This window comes from Carassius auratus, chromosome 48, assembly GCF_003368295.1.
Source record: "Carassius auratus strain Wakin chromosome 48, ASM336829v1, whole genome shotgun sequence".
Lineage (NCBI taxonomy): Eukaryota > Metazoa > Chordata > Actinopteri > Cypriniformes > Cyprinidae > Carassius > Carassius auratus.
The window spans coordinates 7,876,351-7,896,463 of NC_039290.1; the positions used below are offsets into that span (position 1 = coordinate 7,876,351).

General features: G+C 36.5%; 1 protein-coding gene and 1 long non-coding RNA gene across 2 annotated transcripts in view; one reads left to right on the forward strand and one right to left on the reverse strand.

The window, feature by feature from the left end:
• The window catches only part of LOC113065719 (uncharacterized), a 44,275-nt gene that overhangs the window by 18,710 nt on the left and 5,452 nt on the right, over positions 1 to 20,113 (reverse strand). The gene's annotated exons all lie outside the window — the stretch shown is intronic.
• On the forward strand, positions 1,105 to 19,570 carry LOC113065706 (calcium-binding and coiled-coil domain-containing protein 1). Its single transcript, XM_026237177.1, has 15 exons — positions 1,105 to 1,258; positions 3,799 to 3,951; positions 4,031 to 4,133; positions 5,586 to 5,788; positions 7,302 to 7,514; positions 7,685 to 7,833; positions 9,042 to 9,111; positions 9,201 to 9,356; positions 10,929 to 11,183; positions 11,271 to 11,396; positions 12,211 to 12,306; positions 12,986 to 13,073; positions 15,168 to 15,421; positions 16,884 to 16,975; positions 17,608 to 19,570. The coding sequence occupies exons 2-15, from the start codon at positions 3,820 to 3,822 to the stop codon at positions 17,633 to 17,635; spliced, it is 1,965 nt and encodes a 654-aa protein (XP_026092962.1). The 5' UTR covers positions 1,105 to 1,258; positions 3,799 to 3,819; the 3' UTR covers positions 17,636 to 19,570.

Sequence of the window (20,113 nt, forward strand, 5' to 3'; positions counted from 1 at the left end):
CTGCCATTAGGACAGCTAATTTTACTCGAACCTAAGAGTGAGACAAATATTAGTAGAAGTTATTGAAGCACGATAGGCATTTAGCATATGCTTTTCAGCTTCGCAGGCAAGCATTGTAGCTTCAAGTTTCTGCGAGTCAGCAAGAGATGAAGAGTGCCATTTACTCGAGCTGAATCTGCTGGAATCAAAGCAGAATAACCCCGAAAAGAGGGCGTTTAAAGACATTAGGTCATTGCAGACATCAGTCAAGTATGGGGAAAGACAATGCAAACGAAACATGTCTGACTCAGGTGCTTTATTGTTATATAAACTTTCTCTTGCAAACCTGGAACCTTCGAATAGTTCTTTTGCATCGGGTCTTTCTAACGATTCATTTGAAACTTTACAACAGACCGAACGAATCGTTCGAAACGAACCGAATCGAGCAGTTCTCGAGCCAACTAAACAAGAACTGTCTCTTTCTGACATGACATAACCAAGGCCATAAGTGAGCTTATAGTTTGAGCATTTTAAGTTTACGTTACCTACTTTAAGGCTACTTCAAGCTTAATGAGCTAATTAGCAATCAATAGAAATACAAATAGAACATAGGCTACTGCAAATGTTGACTCCATGCAATGCATTTGTATTGACACACATACACGACGAAGTTTAATTTTATCCTATAATAGCATTTCACTACTATAAATAGCATTTTCAGTCGCGACATAATTGAACGAATCATTGCATTGTTGTTGTGGTCTGCTCGAAAGACCGATTCGCGGAAGTGAGTCAGACTTCCCATCACTTGGTCATGTCGCAATAGCGTTGCTTTGCTCCATGATTTCTTATGGCACCTATCGCATTGGCCATCAGTTGATTGACATACATATTTCACCAATAGAAACCAAGTCGATGAATCCGATGAGAAATATGAAGCAATCAAATATCCAATAGCGGTACCGTTACCATGACGTCTAAATTCTCACGTCGACCTTCCAAATGTCGTCATTATAGATGGGGATTTGAGTTTTTTTTGAGTATCTGAGCCATGATTCAGAACCAGTAATGGAACTTCATTTCCCATAATGCAGCGAGGCCCTCCAAAGCACCCATGCTTCTGTTTTTGTTATTGTTGTGAGAGGTTCGTGGCACAGCTCATCTCGGCGGATGTGTCGGTGTAAATTACGCTTGTCATCAATCTCATAAATGTTTTCTTCTATATGATCGAGCATCGTTTTTCAAGAGGATATCCTTCTCATTATCTAAGCTAAATCCGGTGAGTTTTGTTATACGACGCTTGTTTTTTCCAGAAAAGGAAAAAAGAGAGAGAGAGAGAAAAAAAACCTGCTGCATGTTCAGTAGCACGCAGCTACTGTAAAGACAAAGCATGCCATGTTTATAACATCCAGTCTACTTTGAGGCGTTCCCAGGGAATGTGTATTGACTACAACAGTTATAATGTTGTCATGTTCTTTCTTTCTTTTTTTAAATTGCTTTGTCAAAGTGTTAGATCTGCCTATGCATTGTTTTTTCTTGTTTGTTTCGACGCTCCATCGAGTTACTTGAGATTGTTTCTAACTTTGGGCCTCGCTTGCAATAGCCATCCGCGATTGTTTGTAAAGAAAAAAAAAAATTGTATTATTGATCAACAATCAAATGTCACTTATCAAGTAATATTTAAGTACATTAAATTAGTGCATTTTTTTTTTTTAGTTCAGTTTTTTTTTTTTTTTTACCACAGTTCAAACGATTCAAATTATGAATCAAATTATCCTTGATCTTTTGAGATAAATGAGCTTGATACGGAGCATTAAAATTAAGCTGCAAGTTTCTGACATCAGACAGATGACATAAGAAAACGTCCTTGGCCTGTTCATGGGGAGTCTAAATATGGAGTGTGAAGTTTATTATGAAGTGCTAATGATGGACCCACCTGTCATTGCATGTAATCCATACAGTTCACAAAGCCAGTCACAGCATTTGTGGCGCCCGACAACCTGTCACTCTATTTTCCTCTTCACTTCTGCAACACATTCCCCTCTCCCCTACTGTCCTCAATAAGCCTCTATAATAATGTCCATAATAAAACTAATTAAAGCCGGTTTAGAATTACAGTATATTGTATATTTGTATGGACAAATACATCATGCATATATATAGAAATAGCCAACTAACACAATCTTAGAAATAAAGGTTCTAAAGGGTGTTTTCACAATGATGCCTTAAGAACATTTTTGCTTCCCCAAGTAACCTTTCAATGTCCAGTTAAAGAACCATTTTTTTCTTTGCGTGAAGAACATTTTAAAAATCTAAAAAAGAAAATTTCACCATAAAACCACATTATGAGGAACGTACAGGTTCCATGGATGTTAGAGGTTGTACAAAAATAAAAATAAACAACTTTTAGATACATTGTGAAGATATAGCACATTTAAGATAAAAAAAATTACTATTGTTTTTAATCTCAGGTATGCATTTCTAAAAGAGTGTAAGTGGCATGTCTATGAACATTTTCTTAACATCAAGATTTGATATTAAAATGAATCTAGAATATATTGTATTTTGTATATATTGTTTTTAAAGGGGGGGGGGGGGGTAAATGTTATTTCATGCATACTGAGTTTTTTACACTGTTAAAGAGTTGGATTCCCATGCTAAACATGGACAAAGTTTCAAAAATTAAGTTGTACGTTTGAAGGAGTATTTTTGTTCCAAAAATACTCCTTCCGGTTTGTCACAAGTTTCGGAAAGTTTTTTTCGAGTATGGCTCTGTTTGACGTTAGATGGAGCGGAATTTCCTTATATGGGTCCTGAGGGCGCGTCTGCCGGAAGAGCGCGCGCTCCCGTATAGCAGAGAACAGAGAGCACAACAGACATTCACTGATCAGAGCGAGAGCGTCACGAAATGTCACAAAAGAAGTGTGTTTTTGGTTGCCAGGGCAAGACAACCCTGCACAGATTAGCAAAAAAAAAAAAAACATTAAGGGACCAGTGGATGGAGTTTATTTTTAGAGAGCATTGACGGAGTTTTGCAAGTGTTTTTGTTTGTTCCCTGCATTTCGAAGATGCTTGTTTTACAAACAAGGCCCAGTTTGACGCCGGCTTTGCACATCGTTTATTTCTTAAGGATGATGCAATCACAACGAAAAAGGGTCACGATCGTGTGTTGAAACTGCAGGCGGTGAGTAAAACTGCTTAAGATGTCTCTGCCTCCTTGTTAGTGCGTCCCCTCCCATGCCGGAGACCCGGGTTCGAGCCCCGCTCCGAGCGAGTCGTTGCTGCTGCTGCTCTCATTCAGTTTCAGCCTCTAGATCTGATTCTGGATCATAAATAAATGGCTGAATCTGACCGTTAGCCATGGTTTGTTTTGGATGATGGTTTTTTTTTCCCCTCACGGTAATGTCACAACTTCCAAACGCTCTCAACGCAAAAGCCTACTTGCGCTCGTGATTCTGTAGCTCCGCCCACACGTCACGCCTCCAGTGGCTCGTGTTTTTCCGAAAAAAAAATCGGCACAGACTATTTTTCTCTTATAAATATAATAAAACTAAAGACTTTTTGGAGATATGAAGGATGCAGTACTACTCTAGAGGTACTCAAGATTAACAGGATATTGAGTGAAAATGAGCATTTCACCCCCCCCCCTTTAAAAACTTTTTATAAACTTTTTTTTGGTTCAATGTTCAGAATTATTATTATTTTTAAATACTAATATTTCACTTAACCTCTCATATAATAATGCCATAAAACTACATGTATCATAATTAAAGAATGAAGAAAATGAAGTAGTTTTAGATTATTTTAATATTTACCCAGGTGCATCACTATTCTGTTGCGATGGAGAAGACATGGGGGGTGGAGTTTCGAAATGTTGGAAGTTGCTACTTTCCTCAGAGCAGAGTGGACTGCCACTACACCATCAACCCACAGCACACATGGGCCAGTAATGACTGGATTGGACTGTTTAAGGTTAGAGATAGAACCAGACTTCAGCTTTGTTGTAGCTCTTTTGCTTAATTAAAGCTGATCTGTTTCCTTTTATCCTCAGGTTGGCTGGACATCAGTCAAGGACTACCATACGTTTGTGTGGGCAGTAGCTCCATCCAGCTACAAAGAGGGGATCTCTGTGAACTGCTGTGTTAATTTCCAAGGTCTCTGAAGCAGCGATTTTGGATGTTCAAGCCCTATGTCAGCTGATGGTCTCAATACAGTATGAATAAAGAATAGAGTGCTTTAGGGACATTAAAAGGAGCTCATTACAGTTTCTTGCATTGATTCATGCAACTGCTGGTCTTATTCACTGAGGTGCATTCATTACATTAGCAAACGTTCATCATCAGATGGCCTGTAAGGGAGATAAAATGCCACAAAGGAATTCGCCTGTAGTTAGTTATTAGTAGGGATGGGCAGGATGTTCCCAAATTACCCTAGATTGACTTGTTTTTCTGCATCACTTGTATAGAGTTGGCGATGCTTTAAAAAGAACAAATTCAGAGATGCAATTCATTTGAAAAGGCTTTACCATACTGTGCTATAGTGTGCAGTACTATCAACACAGTAAATCCCTGCATAAAACCATTAAATTGTTGTGTGCAAACATGTTTAATTTTCTAATTATTCAGGGCTTCCTTATAGCCAAATAATCGACTAATCTTTGAGACAAGCTAATGACCAGATGATTTTTTTAAAAGCACATCTGTAGTAATTAATTCTACAGAGAGTGAATTCTATCCATTTAAAGTAACATAAATTATGGTTCAAACTTTGGGGTCAGGAACTTTTTGTTCTTGTTTGGTTGTTTTTGAAAGAAGTCTCTTATACTCATCAAGCCTGCATTTATTTGATCAAAAATTTGGTAAAACCAGTTATATTGTGAAATATCATTGCAACTTAAAGTAACATTTATGTTTCAATAGATTTAAAAAATATCTAATTTTCTTCCTGCAAAGGCAAAGCTCAATTTTCTTTAGTCTTTAATGTCACATGATCCTTATAAAAAAAAAAAAAAAAAATGATTCTAATAAACTGATTTATTGCTCATGAAACATTTCTGATCATCAGTGTTTTAATATTTTTGTAGAAACAATGATTTATTTAATTATTTATTTTTTAATGATTATTTAATAGCAGCATTTATTTGAAATCAGAAATCTTCAGTAAAATTATACATATCTTAACGGTCTTTTCATCGATTAAATGTGTCCTAGCTGAATAAATCTAATTTTATATACTAACAAAAATCTTACTGACCCCAAACCTTTGAATGGTAGTGTAAATCAGTTTTGGCAAGTGTGTGTGCCAGTGAAAGTGTTGTCTGGGCTGAGATTTGCACAATACAGACTGGCAGCATTGTAATTTGTGGTGAGTAATGGTGATGGAGACCTCAGAGAAAAACTACATGAGGTCATTATCAATGCCCCAGGATTCAGTGGTTTCATTGGAAATCTCTGAACTTCACTTACTATGAATAACCAGACAGAAAATATTCAAATATACTTCATCTGTATTCAAAACCAGAGCCCACACAATACAGTTGTCTTGTTCATAGTTTTGTTGGCCTGTATTTGGCCTTTCACAGCTTCCCTCTTCTCTCTTCTCTTCAGCTTCGTACCTACCAGGGCCTAGTGCTCAACAATACCAGTTTGTGTATGTGGATGGAAGAGAAGAGGTTTGTTCTCGCAGCCCTGCCTTCACCTTCTCAGCCCCAAAGCCCCTAGAGGAGCTGGTGACTCTGGAAGAGGAGGGTCAGGGGGAGGAAGTGGGCGAGGACATGTTGCTGGTCATTCCCAGAGCCCAGCTGCTGCAGGTCAGATGAGCTTAAAGAATGTGTTAAGACTGTAATTCAGTCCATCATTTCACACAAATGAGACAATGCCATATCCAGGTGACAGTTGCCTAGGGTGGCAGCATTCTCTGCAGATGCATGAGCTGCTGCTTCCACTCACATCCATCACAGACATATATTAATGATAGTTAATGATGTGTTTTCTAGCTGGTTCCTTTTTCAGAGTCACTTTCTATGTTTTACTTCAGGTCCACACTCGTTTTTGTCTTTTCCCATTAATAGTACAGTACAGTACATGTCAGGTTCATCACATCACAAAAAAAAAAAGTTTATTTCACTTAATTGTAATATAAATATAAATGTACACTATCGGTCAAAAGTTCGGGGTCAGTAAGACTTGTAATGTTTATTAAAGAAGTCTCTTATGCTCTTCAAGGCTGCATTTATTTGATGAAAAAAAAAAAAAAACGTAATCTTGCAAAATGTTATTACAATATGAAATAATGGTTTCTATTTTAATATCCTTTAAAATATTATTTATTTCTGTGATGCAAAGCTGAACTTCCATCAGCCATTACTCCAGTATAAAGTGTTTAATGATCCTTAAGAAATCATTCTAATATGCTGATCTATTATTATAATTATCACTGTTGGCAACAGTTGTTTTGCCAAATATTTTTTGTAAACTGTGATACTTTTTTCAGGATTCTCTGATGAATAAAAAGTTAAAAAGAACAGCATTTATATATATATATATATATAAAAAAAGTATCACAGATTTCAAAAAAATATTAAGTAACAACAGTTTCCAGCACTGATAATAAATCATCATATAAGAATGATTTCTGAAGGATCATGACGCACTGAAGACTGGAGTAATGATGCTGAAAATTCAGCTTTGCATCACAGGAATAAATAACATTTTAATGCAGAAAAACATTATTTTACATTATAATATTTCACAATATTATATTTTTTCATGTATTTTTGATTACATAAATGCAGTCTTTGATGAGCAGAAAAAACTGTTTGTTTGTGCAAGTAAGGGTAAAAATTCAATAGAGACGTCCCAGTGTATTGATATTTGAATCCACAGAAAGCTGCAGACGTCAGACAGAGAGTCTCCATTTAACATTGCCACAATGTGTGTGTTTGTTGTGTGGTTTTAAAAATCACATGAACAGCTTTAGATGCCAAATAGTCTGTGTTTAGCTTTCCAACTGAGTCAGCAGCATTCTTACGGTCTTATATCTCTTTCTTTTTAATTGATTGACTGCAGATGTAATGTCTTTTTAAGCATTTGTAAGAAATTTTTTTAAGTCAAGATAATTATTTATATCACATAATAATATGCTATTAATGAATGATTAAGTATTTAATGAATTACTTGATCTGCCACAATGTCAGGTTTTCACAGCAAATATTTGTATATGTAATTAATTTGATTAATCACCACATAGGGTAATTAATTAAACTTTCTAATCGATTGACAGACCTAATTTAAAACTGGATCTCCATCCGTTTTCCCTAACAGAGACGTCTGCAGGAGTGTTTGAAGGAGCGTGCCCAGTTGCTCCAGGCTCTGGAAGCAGCAGACCAGAACGTGGAGAGGGAGAAAGGCAGGAGAGAAAGAGACAGAAGCTCCTGGGAGCAGAGCCGCAAGGAGCTGGACAGGAAGATCGGCGAGCTGAAGGAGGAAGTGAGAGAATATAGGGAGAAAGTAGAAGAGATGAAGAAGCAGCAGAAGGTAGTGTAAACACTCATTCCATCAGCATGTGTGGTCACCCCCAGGGTCACGGTTGTGTGTATATTTTGTCTTTACTGTGTTTACTGTGGTGTATACGTTCACACACAAATGATTTTTAGTGATACGCTTTAGTGTAAACACCTCACTACCATCACACCTCTCTCTTTTAGGAAGTTGAGGATTTAGGTGAAGCCCTGACAGAGGAGAAGAGAGCCCTGCTGGCTCAAAAAGAAGCTAATGAGCAGCGAATCAGAGAGCTAGAGGAGGACATTAAAGTACTGACCCAGAGAGGCCTGGAGAGAGAGACTGACCTAGAAAGGTGAGAGGCTTTGTGTCTTCTAATCTTTGAAAGATCTGCTTTGTTATAGTTTGTAGGACTGAGTTTTAATTCAGATTTTCTGTTTGATTCGAATTATTTTGGGTGTATATTAGTTATAATGAACATTTTGATTTACATATGAAAGAGACTGTCTATCGGTTGATGTTTTAAATTAAAGAGGGCATAGGTTCAGACTAATTTAAAATGATTTAGAATTAGTGCATAAGAGACATTCATTTTAGTAATCAGGCTACAATGGCAGCTACAAAAGCAGTCGCATTGTATGTTTTTGATTAGTGATACCCTGAAATTTCAAAAATAGTTCTGAAAGGCCCTTGGCTTGTGGTAACACTCTGGTGTCAGTGTCGGTTTCATACACAACACAGATAAGCTACAAAAGGTAAACGTCAGCTGTGTGGCGAGCTGTGATCAAAAATTATGAAAAATTTGTTTGGCTAAAACATGGAGAAGTGGCTTTTTGCCAAAGGATTTTACTACAACTGGTTCATCACCTGTGAACAAGACAACCTAAACAGCCTAATGAGTTTAATTTACAAAACTTTATGTTTGGTTTCGGATTTTGGTTAAATAAACTATCATTTTGATTTCGGTGCTTTGGTTGAAAAAAATTTAATACAAATTTTCTATATATATTATGTGTGTGTGTGTGTGTGTGTGCGTGCAGTGCATTACTTTATTTGATTCGCTAAAAATAACCAATAAGAGTTATATGTTTGTGATTCAGACTACATTGGTTGAATTGCACGTTTTTTACAGCTGCTATTAGCATGTCTTAAATGTGTCTCCAGTGTCCACTTGTCATCCAGTTTTCTCAAGATTTTCTCTTAATGACTTCACACTGTACATCACTTTAACAAGAGGCCTAAAAAGGCTTCACACAGATACCGCATAATTGTTACTGCATGTTGATGACGTGAGCGTTAAATAGAGCATTTTTTTATGCTCTACTTATTCTGAAATTTAAAATGATTGTTTTTCTGCAATACATGTCCTACTTTGTTCTCTGGGGCACATTAGGACATGATAGGGTTTCATACAGTGTGGCCATATGTATCCTTGACTACATCCATATGTTGTTGGGGCAGTTGGACCCCTTCTAGAGCTCTGTTTGGCACTGTAAACAGTGTCTCATTGTCTCTATGAACCACATGGTTGCATTGCTCCTCTGGTGTGTTGTATCGGTGTAGGATGAGGGAACGGGCCAAGAAGGCAGCAGCTCAAAAGAAGGCAGATGAGGATGAACACAAGAACCAGAAGGTTTGTCAGCTAACACCTATCCATTTATACACAAGTATAAAAACAGGTACATGGTCATAATGGTGTCATTTTTTTCTGTATGATACTAGTTAAAGATGGATCAAACAGAGAAGGAGCTGCACAGTCTGTCAGCAGAGTTCCAGAGTCTGAGAAGCTCGCTGGCCCAGAGAGATACACACGCCCTTCAGCTACGAGACACCATCAACACCCTCACGCACAAACTCAACAGCGCTCACAGGAAGGAGGTAACACTCCAACAGTTTTCACACCCCAGCTTTCACCTTAGATATAAGGGATTCAAGTAGGGCAGTGTCTCATGTATGAAACGCCATTCTAAAAACACTGTGCTCAAGTTAAAAGAAGTTCACTCCCATCTTCTAGGATGTTTTACAAAATTTTCTGGACTATAAGTCACACTTTCTTTTCATAGTTTGGCTGGTCCTGCAACTTATTTATCAAAATTAATTTGACATGAACCAAGAGAAATGAACCAAGAGAAAACATTACCGTCTATAGCCGCGAGAGGGCGCTCTATGCTGCTCAGTGCTCCTGTAGCCTAAGTGGAATAAGATCGCGGGAGCATGGTGAACTTGCTTAACGTTAACGGTAACTGTTGGACTCGCTGGCTTGTTATTTTAATTTTAGCCTATTCAGGGTATGTTCTTTATGCTGTTGTGTAGCTAACTGTTAATGTGTTATGTTAACAAACCGGGCACCGATTCAGCCTGTTGTTCGGTGTACTATTGTGTACCGTTAGCTGAATAACTTGCCTTTCTAGATTACCAATATCTGTTCTTGTTGTTGTTAAATATATTAAGTTAATATTTCAGTTAACAGTTTTCAGTGGTAGGCTACAGGAGCACTGAGCAGCATAGAGCACCCTCTCGCGGCTGTAGACGGTAATGTTTTCTCTTGGTTCCTGGTTCTTAATACATTCGACTCATAGTCCAGTGCGACTTGTATGTTTTTTTTTTATGTGACTTATACTTAGGTGCGACTTATAGTCCAAAAAATACAGTACATATTCCACTGCCCATGTCACATCTTTAACTATTTGGTAATATTTCTATTCAAAATCCCGATTCCTATTTTTCAAAACAAATTTAATCGTAGCAAAACAATAAGCCCCTGCTGGTAAATGTTGTAAATACACTATATGGGGGTAAAAAGCATGTCATACTGTAGCCATGTATTCTGAAAAAAATATAATATAATATATATATATATATATATATATATATATATATATATATATATATATATATATATATATATATATATATATATATATATATATATATTTATTTATTTTTTTTAAGGCTGAATTTATTTAAATCAAAAATATTTTTACTATTTAAAATAACCTTTCTATCTGAATATATTCTAAATATGATATATTTTCCCTGTGATGACAAAGCTGAATTTTGAGTAGTCATTACTTGAATCTTCATTGTCACATGATCCTTCAGAAAAATTCTAATATAGATAGACATAGCTAATTTAAGGATTACTGTAAATCTTTATCATTTTAATGCATCCTAGCTGAATGCAAGTATTAAAAAGTAATTTGCTAGTGATTTCATTTTTATAAATTTTTATTAAATATCCTCAGCTGTATAAAACCACTTCTAAATGATTTATCATTGTAAATGCAGATGTGACACATTTGAACAATGTCTATATAGTCCAGCAAATAATAATAATAATAAAAAAAGGATCCAGATGGATGCTACAAGTCATGTATGCAAGTCCTCCTAACTGTCTCTGGACTGACACCATCTTTTGAGCATGAGATGACATCTGTCATTGTTGAGCAGGCAGCCAATGAAGTGGCTTTAAGTGAACTCCGGAGTGTTCAAGAGCGTCTGAACATGAGTGAACGCTGCGTGGAGACTCTGAGGGGGGAGCTGAGAGACATGGTCGCTCAGAGGGACACCGCACATGCCGAACTTCATCAGGCCCGTCTTCAGGCCGCACAGCTCACACTTCAGCTGGCAGATGCCAGTCTGGCTCTGAGAGAGGGAAGGGCTAACTGGGCGCAGGAGAGAGAGACCCTGCAGCAGAATGCACAGGTGTGTGTTTTGAAAAATATGTTTTTTTAAAAACACAAAGGCAACTTTGAGACTGTAGTTCTTTGAAGTAATTGCATGAATTGTCAGAAGGAAAAGGTGCGTTTGGAACGTCTAAATGATGAGATTCAGCAGAAGGAGGAGATGTTGCAAGAGGCAAGGATGGAAAGAGAGAAAGCAGTGGTGGAGCTGGGACGAGAGAAAGACTGCAATCGGGTAAATACAAAAGCAAAGCAAGAAAGATTCTTTCTAGATTTTACAATTATAAAAACATACATATATACATACATACATAATACATACATACATATATATATATATATATATATATATATATATATATATATATATATATATATATATATATATATACACACACATTGTCGCAAAAGCTAACATGCTAATGAACAATCTTTATTTAATAATTTTAAATATGTAATTAAATTGGTTTTAAACAATGGCATTTAGCCCAATTTTAAGTAAACATTTTCAAGTTTTTTCAAGTAACTAAGTAAAAAGTCAGTAATAAAACAAATGAATGAAGAGCAGTGGTTTTCTTGTCAATATGTTTTTTAGTCCTGTCTGTTTAACAGTGTTAACAGCACACTCTGTAGGAGTTAGGGCTGTCACTTTTTATTCGATATTCGAATATGCATTTGAACTTGAAATATCCGTAATCGAACTGTAAGTAAAATACCATGTGTAAGCGCATTTTTTTACAGTCTATGATTAGACCGTTTTTTTTTATTTTTTTATTTTTTCATAGATATTCAAATATATTCTAATACACTGCATGATATTCGGTATCTGTTCGAATTAGATTTTTCTCAAAAGTGACAGCCCTAGTAGGAGTTAACATGGTCAGTAGTATCACAACTTTGCCTACATTTGTTTAGTGACCTAGACCATTTACATGTTTATATAATGTAAATTGAGGAATGAATTACATTTGCAATGAAATCTAAATGTTTTAAGATATGTACTGTTATGGTTTCTGATACTCATGTCAAATTTGTGTTTGTGTGGTCAGGTTCAGCTAAGCGAGACTCGTCGTGAGCTGCAGGAGCTGAAGGCCAGTCTCAGGGTGGCTCAGAAAGAAAAGGAGCAGCTGCAGACAGAAATACAGGCAAGATCTCTGCCGTTCTCACAAAACTCTCAAGTGCTCAGTTCTGTCTTATTCTTATTAAAGCCATCTCAAAAATTCTCACAGCTCATCCAACAAGTTTACAAAGTTTGCTCAGTTTCTTGGTAAACAACCATCTCATTCACATGAGCCTGAAGGCATAGCAGAAACATGCTGTTGTACCAGTCTTAATCACCAGAGGCAAGCTCTCTCTATGTTTTGCTCTCTGAATGTCTGACAGTGCTGGGCTCCTGGCTTAAAGCAATTTTCCACAAAGTAAATACACTTACATTGGAACCTGATCAGGCTGAGGGATTTAAATGCAGGAATATGACACTTATATTTTTGTTAGTCTTTGCATGAATTATTAAGTAAAGAAACATTATGTCAGCTATAATCTTTTAATTATCTTTTATAGGTGGAGGAACATATGGTTAGTATGTTACCTATGTAAGGCTGTGAATGGAGTTTGCAGAAAATAAAGAGTTTGGTCATGCATTTAGGCAGAAATGCATGGTCTGGGAATGGAACCCTAACAAGCAAAGTACCAACTATTTACTGAAATCTGACCCGTTAAGACACCCATTATTTAGGAAGAGGATGACGGACAGTATGGTGTTTTAAACATTACAGTGTAACATTATTTTTAACTGTGAGGTTTGTTAACTGTGTGTTTTTGCAGGAAGTGATGGAGTACAGCCGTCAGCTGGAGAGAAGGCTGGAGGTGCTGAGTGATTCTAAATGGAGTGAGACGGTGCTGCTGCAGAGCAGTGAGTCACTTGTGCTTTCTTTAATTCTGTACATACATCACTACACAACGACACTATTGTGGGTCTGTCTCTTTTCTTTATTGCCCTCACACAACAATACCACAGAACTCCAGTCAGCAGACAGCCACATCATAAAATGCCACACACCACTGCATTATACGGCCATGCACAATGATATGACTTCACCACTGTACAACACAGCACACCAACCCCACCTTCTGCACATACAACTCTGCCATACTACACAACATCAGAATATATCATTGCTTTATTATAGAAACACCATATTTTACATCCAAGTGCTCACACCTGACATATTTCGTGAAAAAATTGAAAGTTTTACCACAGTGGCAAATGGCAAGCTACAATATGATTTGTTTGTGTTACAAAAATTGTAGGTAAAGATGAACAACTTTTTGGCCAGTATAACTTTCTAAGTTTACCAGACTTTATGCTGATAGTGTAAAGTCTGCCCTGAAAAAGTAGACAACAGTATTATGCATATATATATATATATATATATATATATATATATATATAGCTTAACCAATGAAAAAAATTATAATAATAATCATTTAAAAAAAGCTAACTTTCTTATATTCTAGATTCATTGCACACAAACTGAAATATTTCAAGAGTTTTGTTTTTTTTAATTCTGATGGTTACGACTTGCTCAGTATGTATATTCCATTTTGAGCTTGATTAGTTTGATTAATTTTGAGTATAAATATTGGGCACCTCTTTGGCTAGTTTAGAACATGCAACTACAATTATGGCAAAGACTACTGACTTGACAGTTGTCCAGAAGACAATCAACACCGTAAGATACAGAAAGTGGAAAGGGCTGGCTGTTCACAGAGTGCTATATCAAAATATATTAATAGAAAGTTGACTGGAAGGAAAAAGTGTGGTAGGAAAAGGTGCACGAGCAACAGGGATGACCACAGTATTGGGAAGATTGTCAGGAAAAGCCGATTTAAGAACTTGGGAGAGGTTCACAAGGAGTGGACTGAAGTTGGAGTCAGCGCATCAAGAGTCACACACTCAGACGTCTTCAGGAAAAGGGCTACAGCTGTCACATTCCTAGAACCAAGCCACTCCTGAACCAGAAAAACGACAGAAGCATTTCACCTGGAGTATGGAGAAAAAGAACTAGACTGTTGCTCAGGGGTCCAAAGTCCCTTTTTCAGATGAAAGTTTAGCATTTAATTTGGAAATCAAGTTCTGGAGGAAGACTGGAGAGGCACAGAATCAAAAGTCCAGTGTATAGTGTCCAAAGTCAGTGATGATTTGGGGTGCCGTGACGTCTGCTGGTGTTCATCCATTGTGTTTTATCAAGTCCAAAGTCAATGCAGCTGTGTACAAGATTTTGGAGCACTTTATGCTTCCATCTGCTGACAAGCTTTATAGAGATGCTGATTTAATTTTGCAGCATGACTTTAGTACCTGCCCACAGTGCCAAAACCACTTCCAAGTGGTTTGATGACTATGATATTACAGTGATTGACTGACCAGCCAACTCACCTGACCTGAACTTCACAGAAAATCTATGGGCTATTGTGAAGAGGAAGATAAGTAACACCGACAAACAATACAGAGGAGCTGAAGGCCGCTATCAAAGCAACCTGGGCTTCAATAATGCCTCAGCAGTGCCACAGGGTGATCTCCTCCATGCCAAGCCAAAGCAGTAATTCATGCAAAAGGAGCCCAACCAAGTATTGAGTACATAATTAAACCTTGAACATTTCTGTTTTGTAAATCTTTTTTTGATTGGTCTTTTTTTATTGGAATTTTTTGAAATACTGAATTTTTTATTTTCTTAAGCTTTAAGTCATAACCATCAAAATTAAAAAAAAAAAAAAAAATCAGTTTGTGTGCAATGACTCTAGAATAGAAGTTTGCTTTTTTTTAAAAATAAATTACAAAAAATAAAGAACTTTTCCATGATAGTCAATTTTTTATAGATGGACCTGTTTACTGTCAAGATAAGCTTTTTTTTGCAAAAAAGAAACTCACATGACACAAAATAAGATATCATTTTTGCCCTCTAACTGGACAGCCATACACAAGCTCATCTGCTATTCCTGGTTTCAGGTCATGCAGAAAGCCCACTGCTTTCTGATTCTGAGGATGAGAACCCAGAGGCTTTGCAGGACGCACACTCTTCTGGTCCTCTGAACCACTATAGTCTGTGTGAGCAGCCCCATGCTGACCTGCTGCTCCCGGCCACCCCTCCACCTTCTCCTAGACACCCCTCGGGAATGGACATGGTGGTCATCAGCCAACCTGCACCCCTCTCATCTCCACATCAGCCCAGTGCTCACACACACGCTCACAGCTCTGAGTCGGTGAGGGTTTGTTATTATCAAATTCCAAATTTCCAAAAATGATAAATAATATTTGTGGCTACATAGAAAATATTTAGGGAAAAATTGGCACAATGATTGGTTATTCACATTTATGCATTTGCCAGACACATTAGTCCAAAGAGACTTGTATTGCATTGAAGGTGCCCATTTTATCGATTTTTGCTTTCCTTGGGCATTGAACCAATAATTTTTTCCATCATCCAAATCAACTCTGAATATCAAAATTTAAGTAAAATTTGATTTTCTTGGGGATCTGAATGCTAATTGCTCATGTTCTGTTTGAGAAGTGAGGTTGATACATCATAACTCTCCGTAATCTTGTGTTTAATTATTTTTCATAAAATTTCAACATCCTTTATGAAAGATATTACTTAAAAATTGTTGTTTTGGGGGTTTCAGAGACCCCAGATATGAAATATAAATAAATGCAATTAATTTTATTAATTAACAAGCTTAACTATGTTTTAACTAAATATTTACGGAAGCATGTGGTTAGGATTCCCATGTCAAATTACTTAAATTCATACAAGTAAATAAATAAATAAATAAATGCTATTTCTTATATTTCATAATTTATTGTTCCTTTTTTGTTTCAGTTACAGTTTCTGGGTATTATTTACACAGCTTACTTATAGGCTAATGTTATTCATGATTAAGTAGTATTGTTTTTTTATGGAAAATTATTTTACTGTTGTGTGAGGCAAAAGAAGTTAGAATGAAGGATAAATTGAAATTCACAGCATATAATAAGTTCTGATCGCGTATTTGTAGGCTTCTATTGGATCATTTAGGGTAAACGTCATTATGCGACTACACATTACTTTAAGGAGACAACCTTACGAACAACTGGTGCAACCAAACATAGATGTAGTTACAAACTAGCTAGATGTTACTAAGCCTCTAGTGTAGACTTAACGTTCTAATTTACATAAGGTCTTACGAATGGCTGGTGCAACCCTACCCTGGTACAAACTACTGCCAGTTGTTCATTTTGATTTTTGTATGTTTTAAGCTATAATAATATCTGTCTGCTTGAGTTTGTTTAGGATTCAAATTCAATGATTTAACATGCACATAAGCTAAATAAATCTCAACAGAGAATAAGAAAAAACCTATCCAAATAAAATAATACAGAATACTGCATAATAATATTTCAGGCTCAGTGTGTTGGAGTTCACGATGCATTGAGCCAGATTTTTAGTTCTCTGAATTGTTGGCAAGGTTCTTTTGGCACTGACTGATAAAAAAAAAAAACCTGTAGTGTTCAGGTGTAAAAAAAACAACAACAACAACAACAACATTGATGTCACATAATATTTCAAACTCAATGTGAAATAGTTCACTGCACTTTGCAGTTTTAAAAATCTGGTTGTGCTCGTTCTTCAGACTTGTGGTGAATAGGCCCTTTATTCATGTGCATGTGATTGCGTATGTTTTACAGGAGGAAGAGTACGAGGCCGCTCTGTCAGGAGGGCACAGCTCTGGAGAGGAGACAGCTCTTCTCCTCCCTGACAACAGAGACACTACCCTCGGGTACAGCACGCACAAACACACATTCACTGTCTATTAACCCCATCGGTCACACTGTCGTTATCTGTGACCTGCAGACACGGGCTCAGATAGATTTTCACATATACTCTTACACAACCCACACAAGTAAATATGTCACTGTTGCAAAAAACATTCGGCCCTTCTCTCTCCCGAACGCCTCTCTTTATATCTCCCTGTCACAGTCCGTCTCCTTTTCTGTCTTTGCACACTCACACAGACTAATGCAGGCCTTTATTTATGGTGACAGTCCGAATATGGTGAGGAGATGGAAGTTTTGAATACCACCTCATAAAATTAGTGAGGAGGAAGAGAGCGAGAGAAAGGATGGGGGAGTTCTGTGAGAGGAGGACAAGAGGACAGATAAGTTGACAGGAAGCTGTAGCAATGATTTACTGAGAGGATAGACAGCGCTCACCGGCCAATTTTCAGCATCATTAAAACCCTTTCTCCCTCACTTCTCTCCTTCACCCTCTTTCTTTCTCCTCCTTAACTCTACTCCACCACCCCTCCGTCTGTTTCCCTCTCTCTATCCATCTCTTTCAACCTCTGCCACCTATAAATGCACCATTTCTTCCCAAACTCACGTTTGTCCTCTTTTGTGTGTTGTCATGCAGAGATCTGACAGAGAGTCCCTTGTGGTGAGAAGCATAACTGCAGGAACCGAGGGCCAGTGCTGCGTGGACTGCTTTGCACCAGTGGAACACGTTACAATTTTTTTTATTTAGAAGCATTTGCGCTTTATATTATATTGACATGAGTATTTAAATATGCAATTTGCTTTACACTTTGTATGCACTTAGAATACACATAAGCTATTAGACCTCTTTATGCCGCACACGGTTTTACAGTAACTTGCACGGATGTGTTATTTTACACATATCAACTGACAAGCAGAAGATGTCTTTAATGAGCAGATTGACAGAAAGGTTGTATTTGAGGCAGAGGAAGTAAAGCTTGTTTCTCTGTGTGTGTGTGTGTGTGTGTGTGTGTGTTAGGGTTGTTTTTTCACTTTTGATTTTCTTGTGTTCTGTCAGTAGACTTGTACTGATATAACGATTATCATTAATCTACATCAGCAATAATGTAAAGCACAATGTCATAGAGATTCTTTCAGGTTTTAAATGTAAGATTTAGTTTGGGTGCACTTGATTTTGTGGGTCTTGTTATAGAAGTATTTTTTAACTTTTTTTTTTTGAAGAAAAATTGTGTGTAAGTTCACACATTAAATGATTGATTATGTGTAATGGGATACATCAGCGACTGATCAATCATCCTTTTAGATGTAAGAGTAAAGAGTGGCACTCTAGATTTTTTTTTTCAGGATGTTTACTCTCATCCTCCTGTAATTCATATGCACCAGATGTTCTTTGGAGGAAATCTACTTTACAATGGAGGTTGGGGGAAATTATGTTTTAATTAGTCACTTTAATTGAATTCTTTAAATTTAATTCCTCTAAATGTATATTTGGTGCTTTATCGTGGTTTCATGCATTGTATTGAAACACCGTTTTACAAAAATGATGAAATTATTACCTGTGTGGAATATGTACTAAAACAGACAGATTAATACTTAATGTTCCTCTTGAGGTTGGAGATACATTAGACAGTTTTTGCAGTACTGCAAGAAGGAATTTTAATTTTAAAGCATGAATTGAACTGCTTTAAATTTTCCCTCACGAAATTCAAGGAATCTCATGTTTAATTCAATTTAATGTGTGATGGCTTAATGGTGCGTCACGTGGATCATGTGGAGAACATTATTTGGCCATGTCTAAACTTTGCTGAAGCTCATTTTCTGAGGAAAAATTCATAATTTCAACACCATGATTAAATTTTAATTACATTCACAGGGAGAATATTTTAATGCATATATTAAAAAGATAAATAATTAAGGGGGGGGGGGGTATGAAAAGGTAACATACATTAAAAAGTCTGTTCTTTTCTTTTCTCTTTTCATGTTTTAAATGTATTCCTGTTGGGCTCACTCTGCTTGCAGAACTTATTTGTTTGGTAGATTTGTTCTTGCTGTTCGCTATAGGGTCAAGTTTAAAAAGCTCCTATATGTTATTTGCCTTTTGTACAACATGCCATAATCTGTACTGATTTTAAAAGTGATGTAACCCTTACACCTCACTGAAACAGGTTTTGTGGTCACTGTGTATTCATTGGTCTACTGTATTTTTTATTGTATGCTTGACCATGTTTTACTATGATAGTTTAAATCTGTATTCTAGAGCATCATCTTAGCATCAGGATGTCAGAGAAAATGGTTCTCATTTTCATGAGAAACACTTCACTTGAAAGATTACTGTTACCCATCATACTACAGCCAGAAACCTGTTTATGGCAAGGAATATGTTAAAATTAGTCCTAAATAATGGTTGTTCATTTTTTTTAGATTGAATAATGTCTGAGAGATAGCAGGTAATTTCAGAGCAATACAATGAAAGAATTGGATTTATTATTTGCTTTTTTTTGTGCAGTTATTCCATCTTTTACTTATCTAATTTGTTTTTAGGTTATGCCGTTCTTTTCAGGGTGCAGGATGGGTTTCATTAATAAAATAATATAATGTTTGTTATGTGTCTATTGGCTCTTCTTAAATATTGGGTAATTTGTTACCATTAGTTAATGCATTAGTAACATTAACAATTAACTTTTGTACATCATTTATTAAATAATATTATTCATATTGTTTATTGTTAAACGAAAAGTTCACCGAAAAAAGAATTTACATACAGGTTCATCTCAATAAATTAGAATGTCGTGGAAATGTTCATTTATTTCATAAATTAAACTTATTTTGTGAAACTTGTATATTAAATAAATTCACTGCACACAGACTGAAGTAGTTTAAGTCTTTGGATCTTATAATTGTGATGATTTTGGCACACATTTAACAAAAACCCACCAATTCACCTTCTCAACATTTTAGAATATTGTGATACGCCAATCAGCTAATCAACTCAAAACAACTGTACAGGTTTCCTGAGCCTTCAGAACGTTCTCTCAGTTTGGTTCACTAGGCTACACAATCATGGGGAAGGACTGCTGATCTGACAGCTGTCCAGAGGACAATCATTGACACCCTTCACAAGGAGGGTAACATTCATTGCCAAA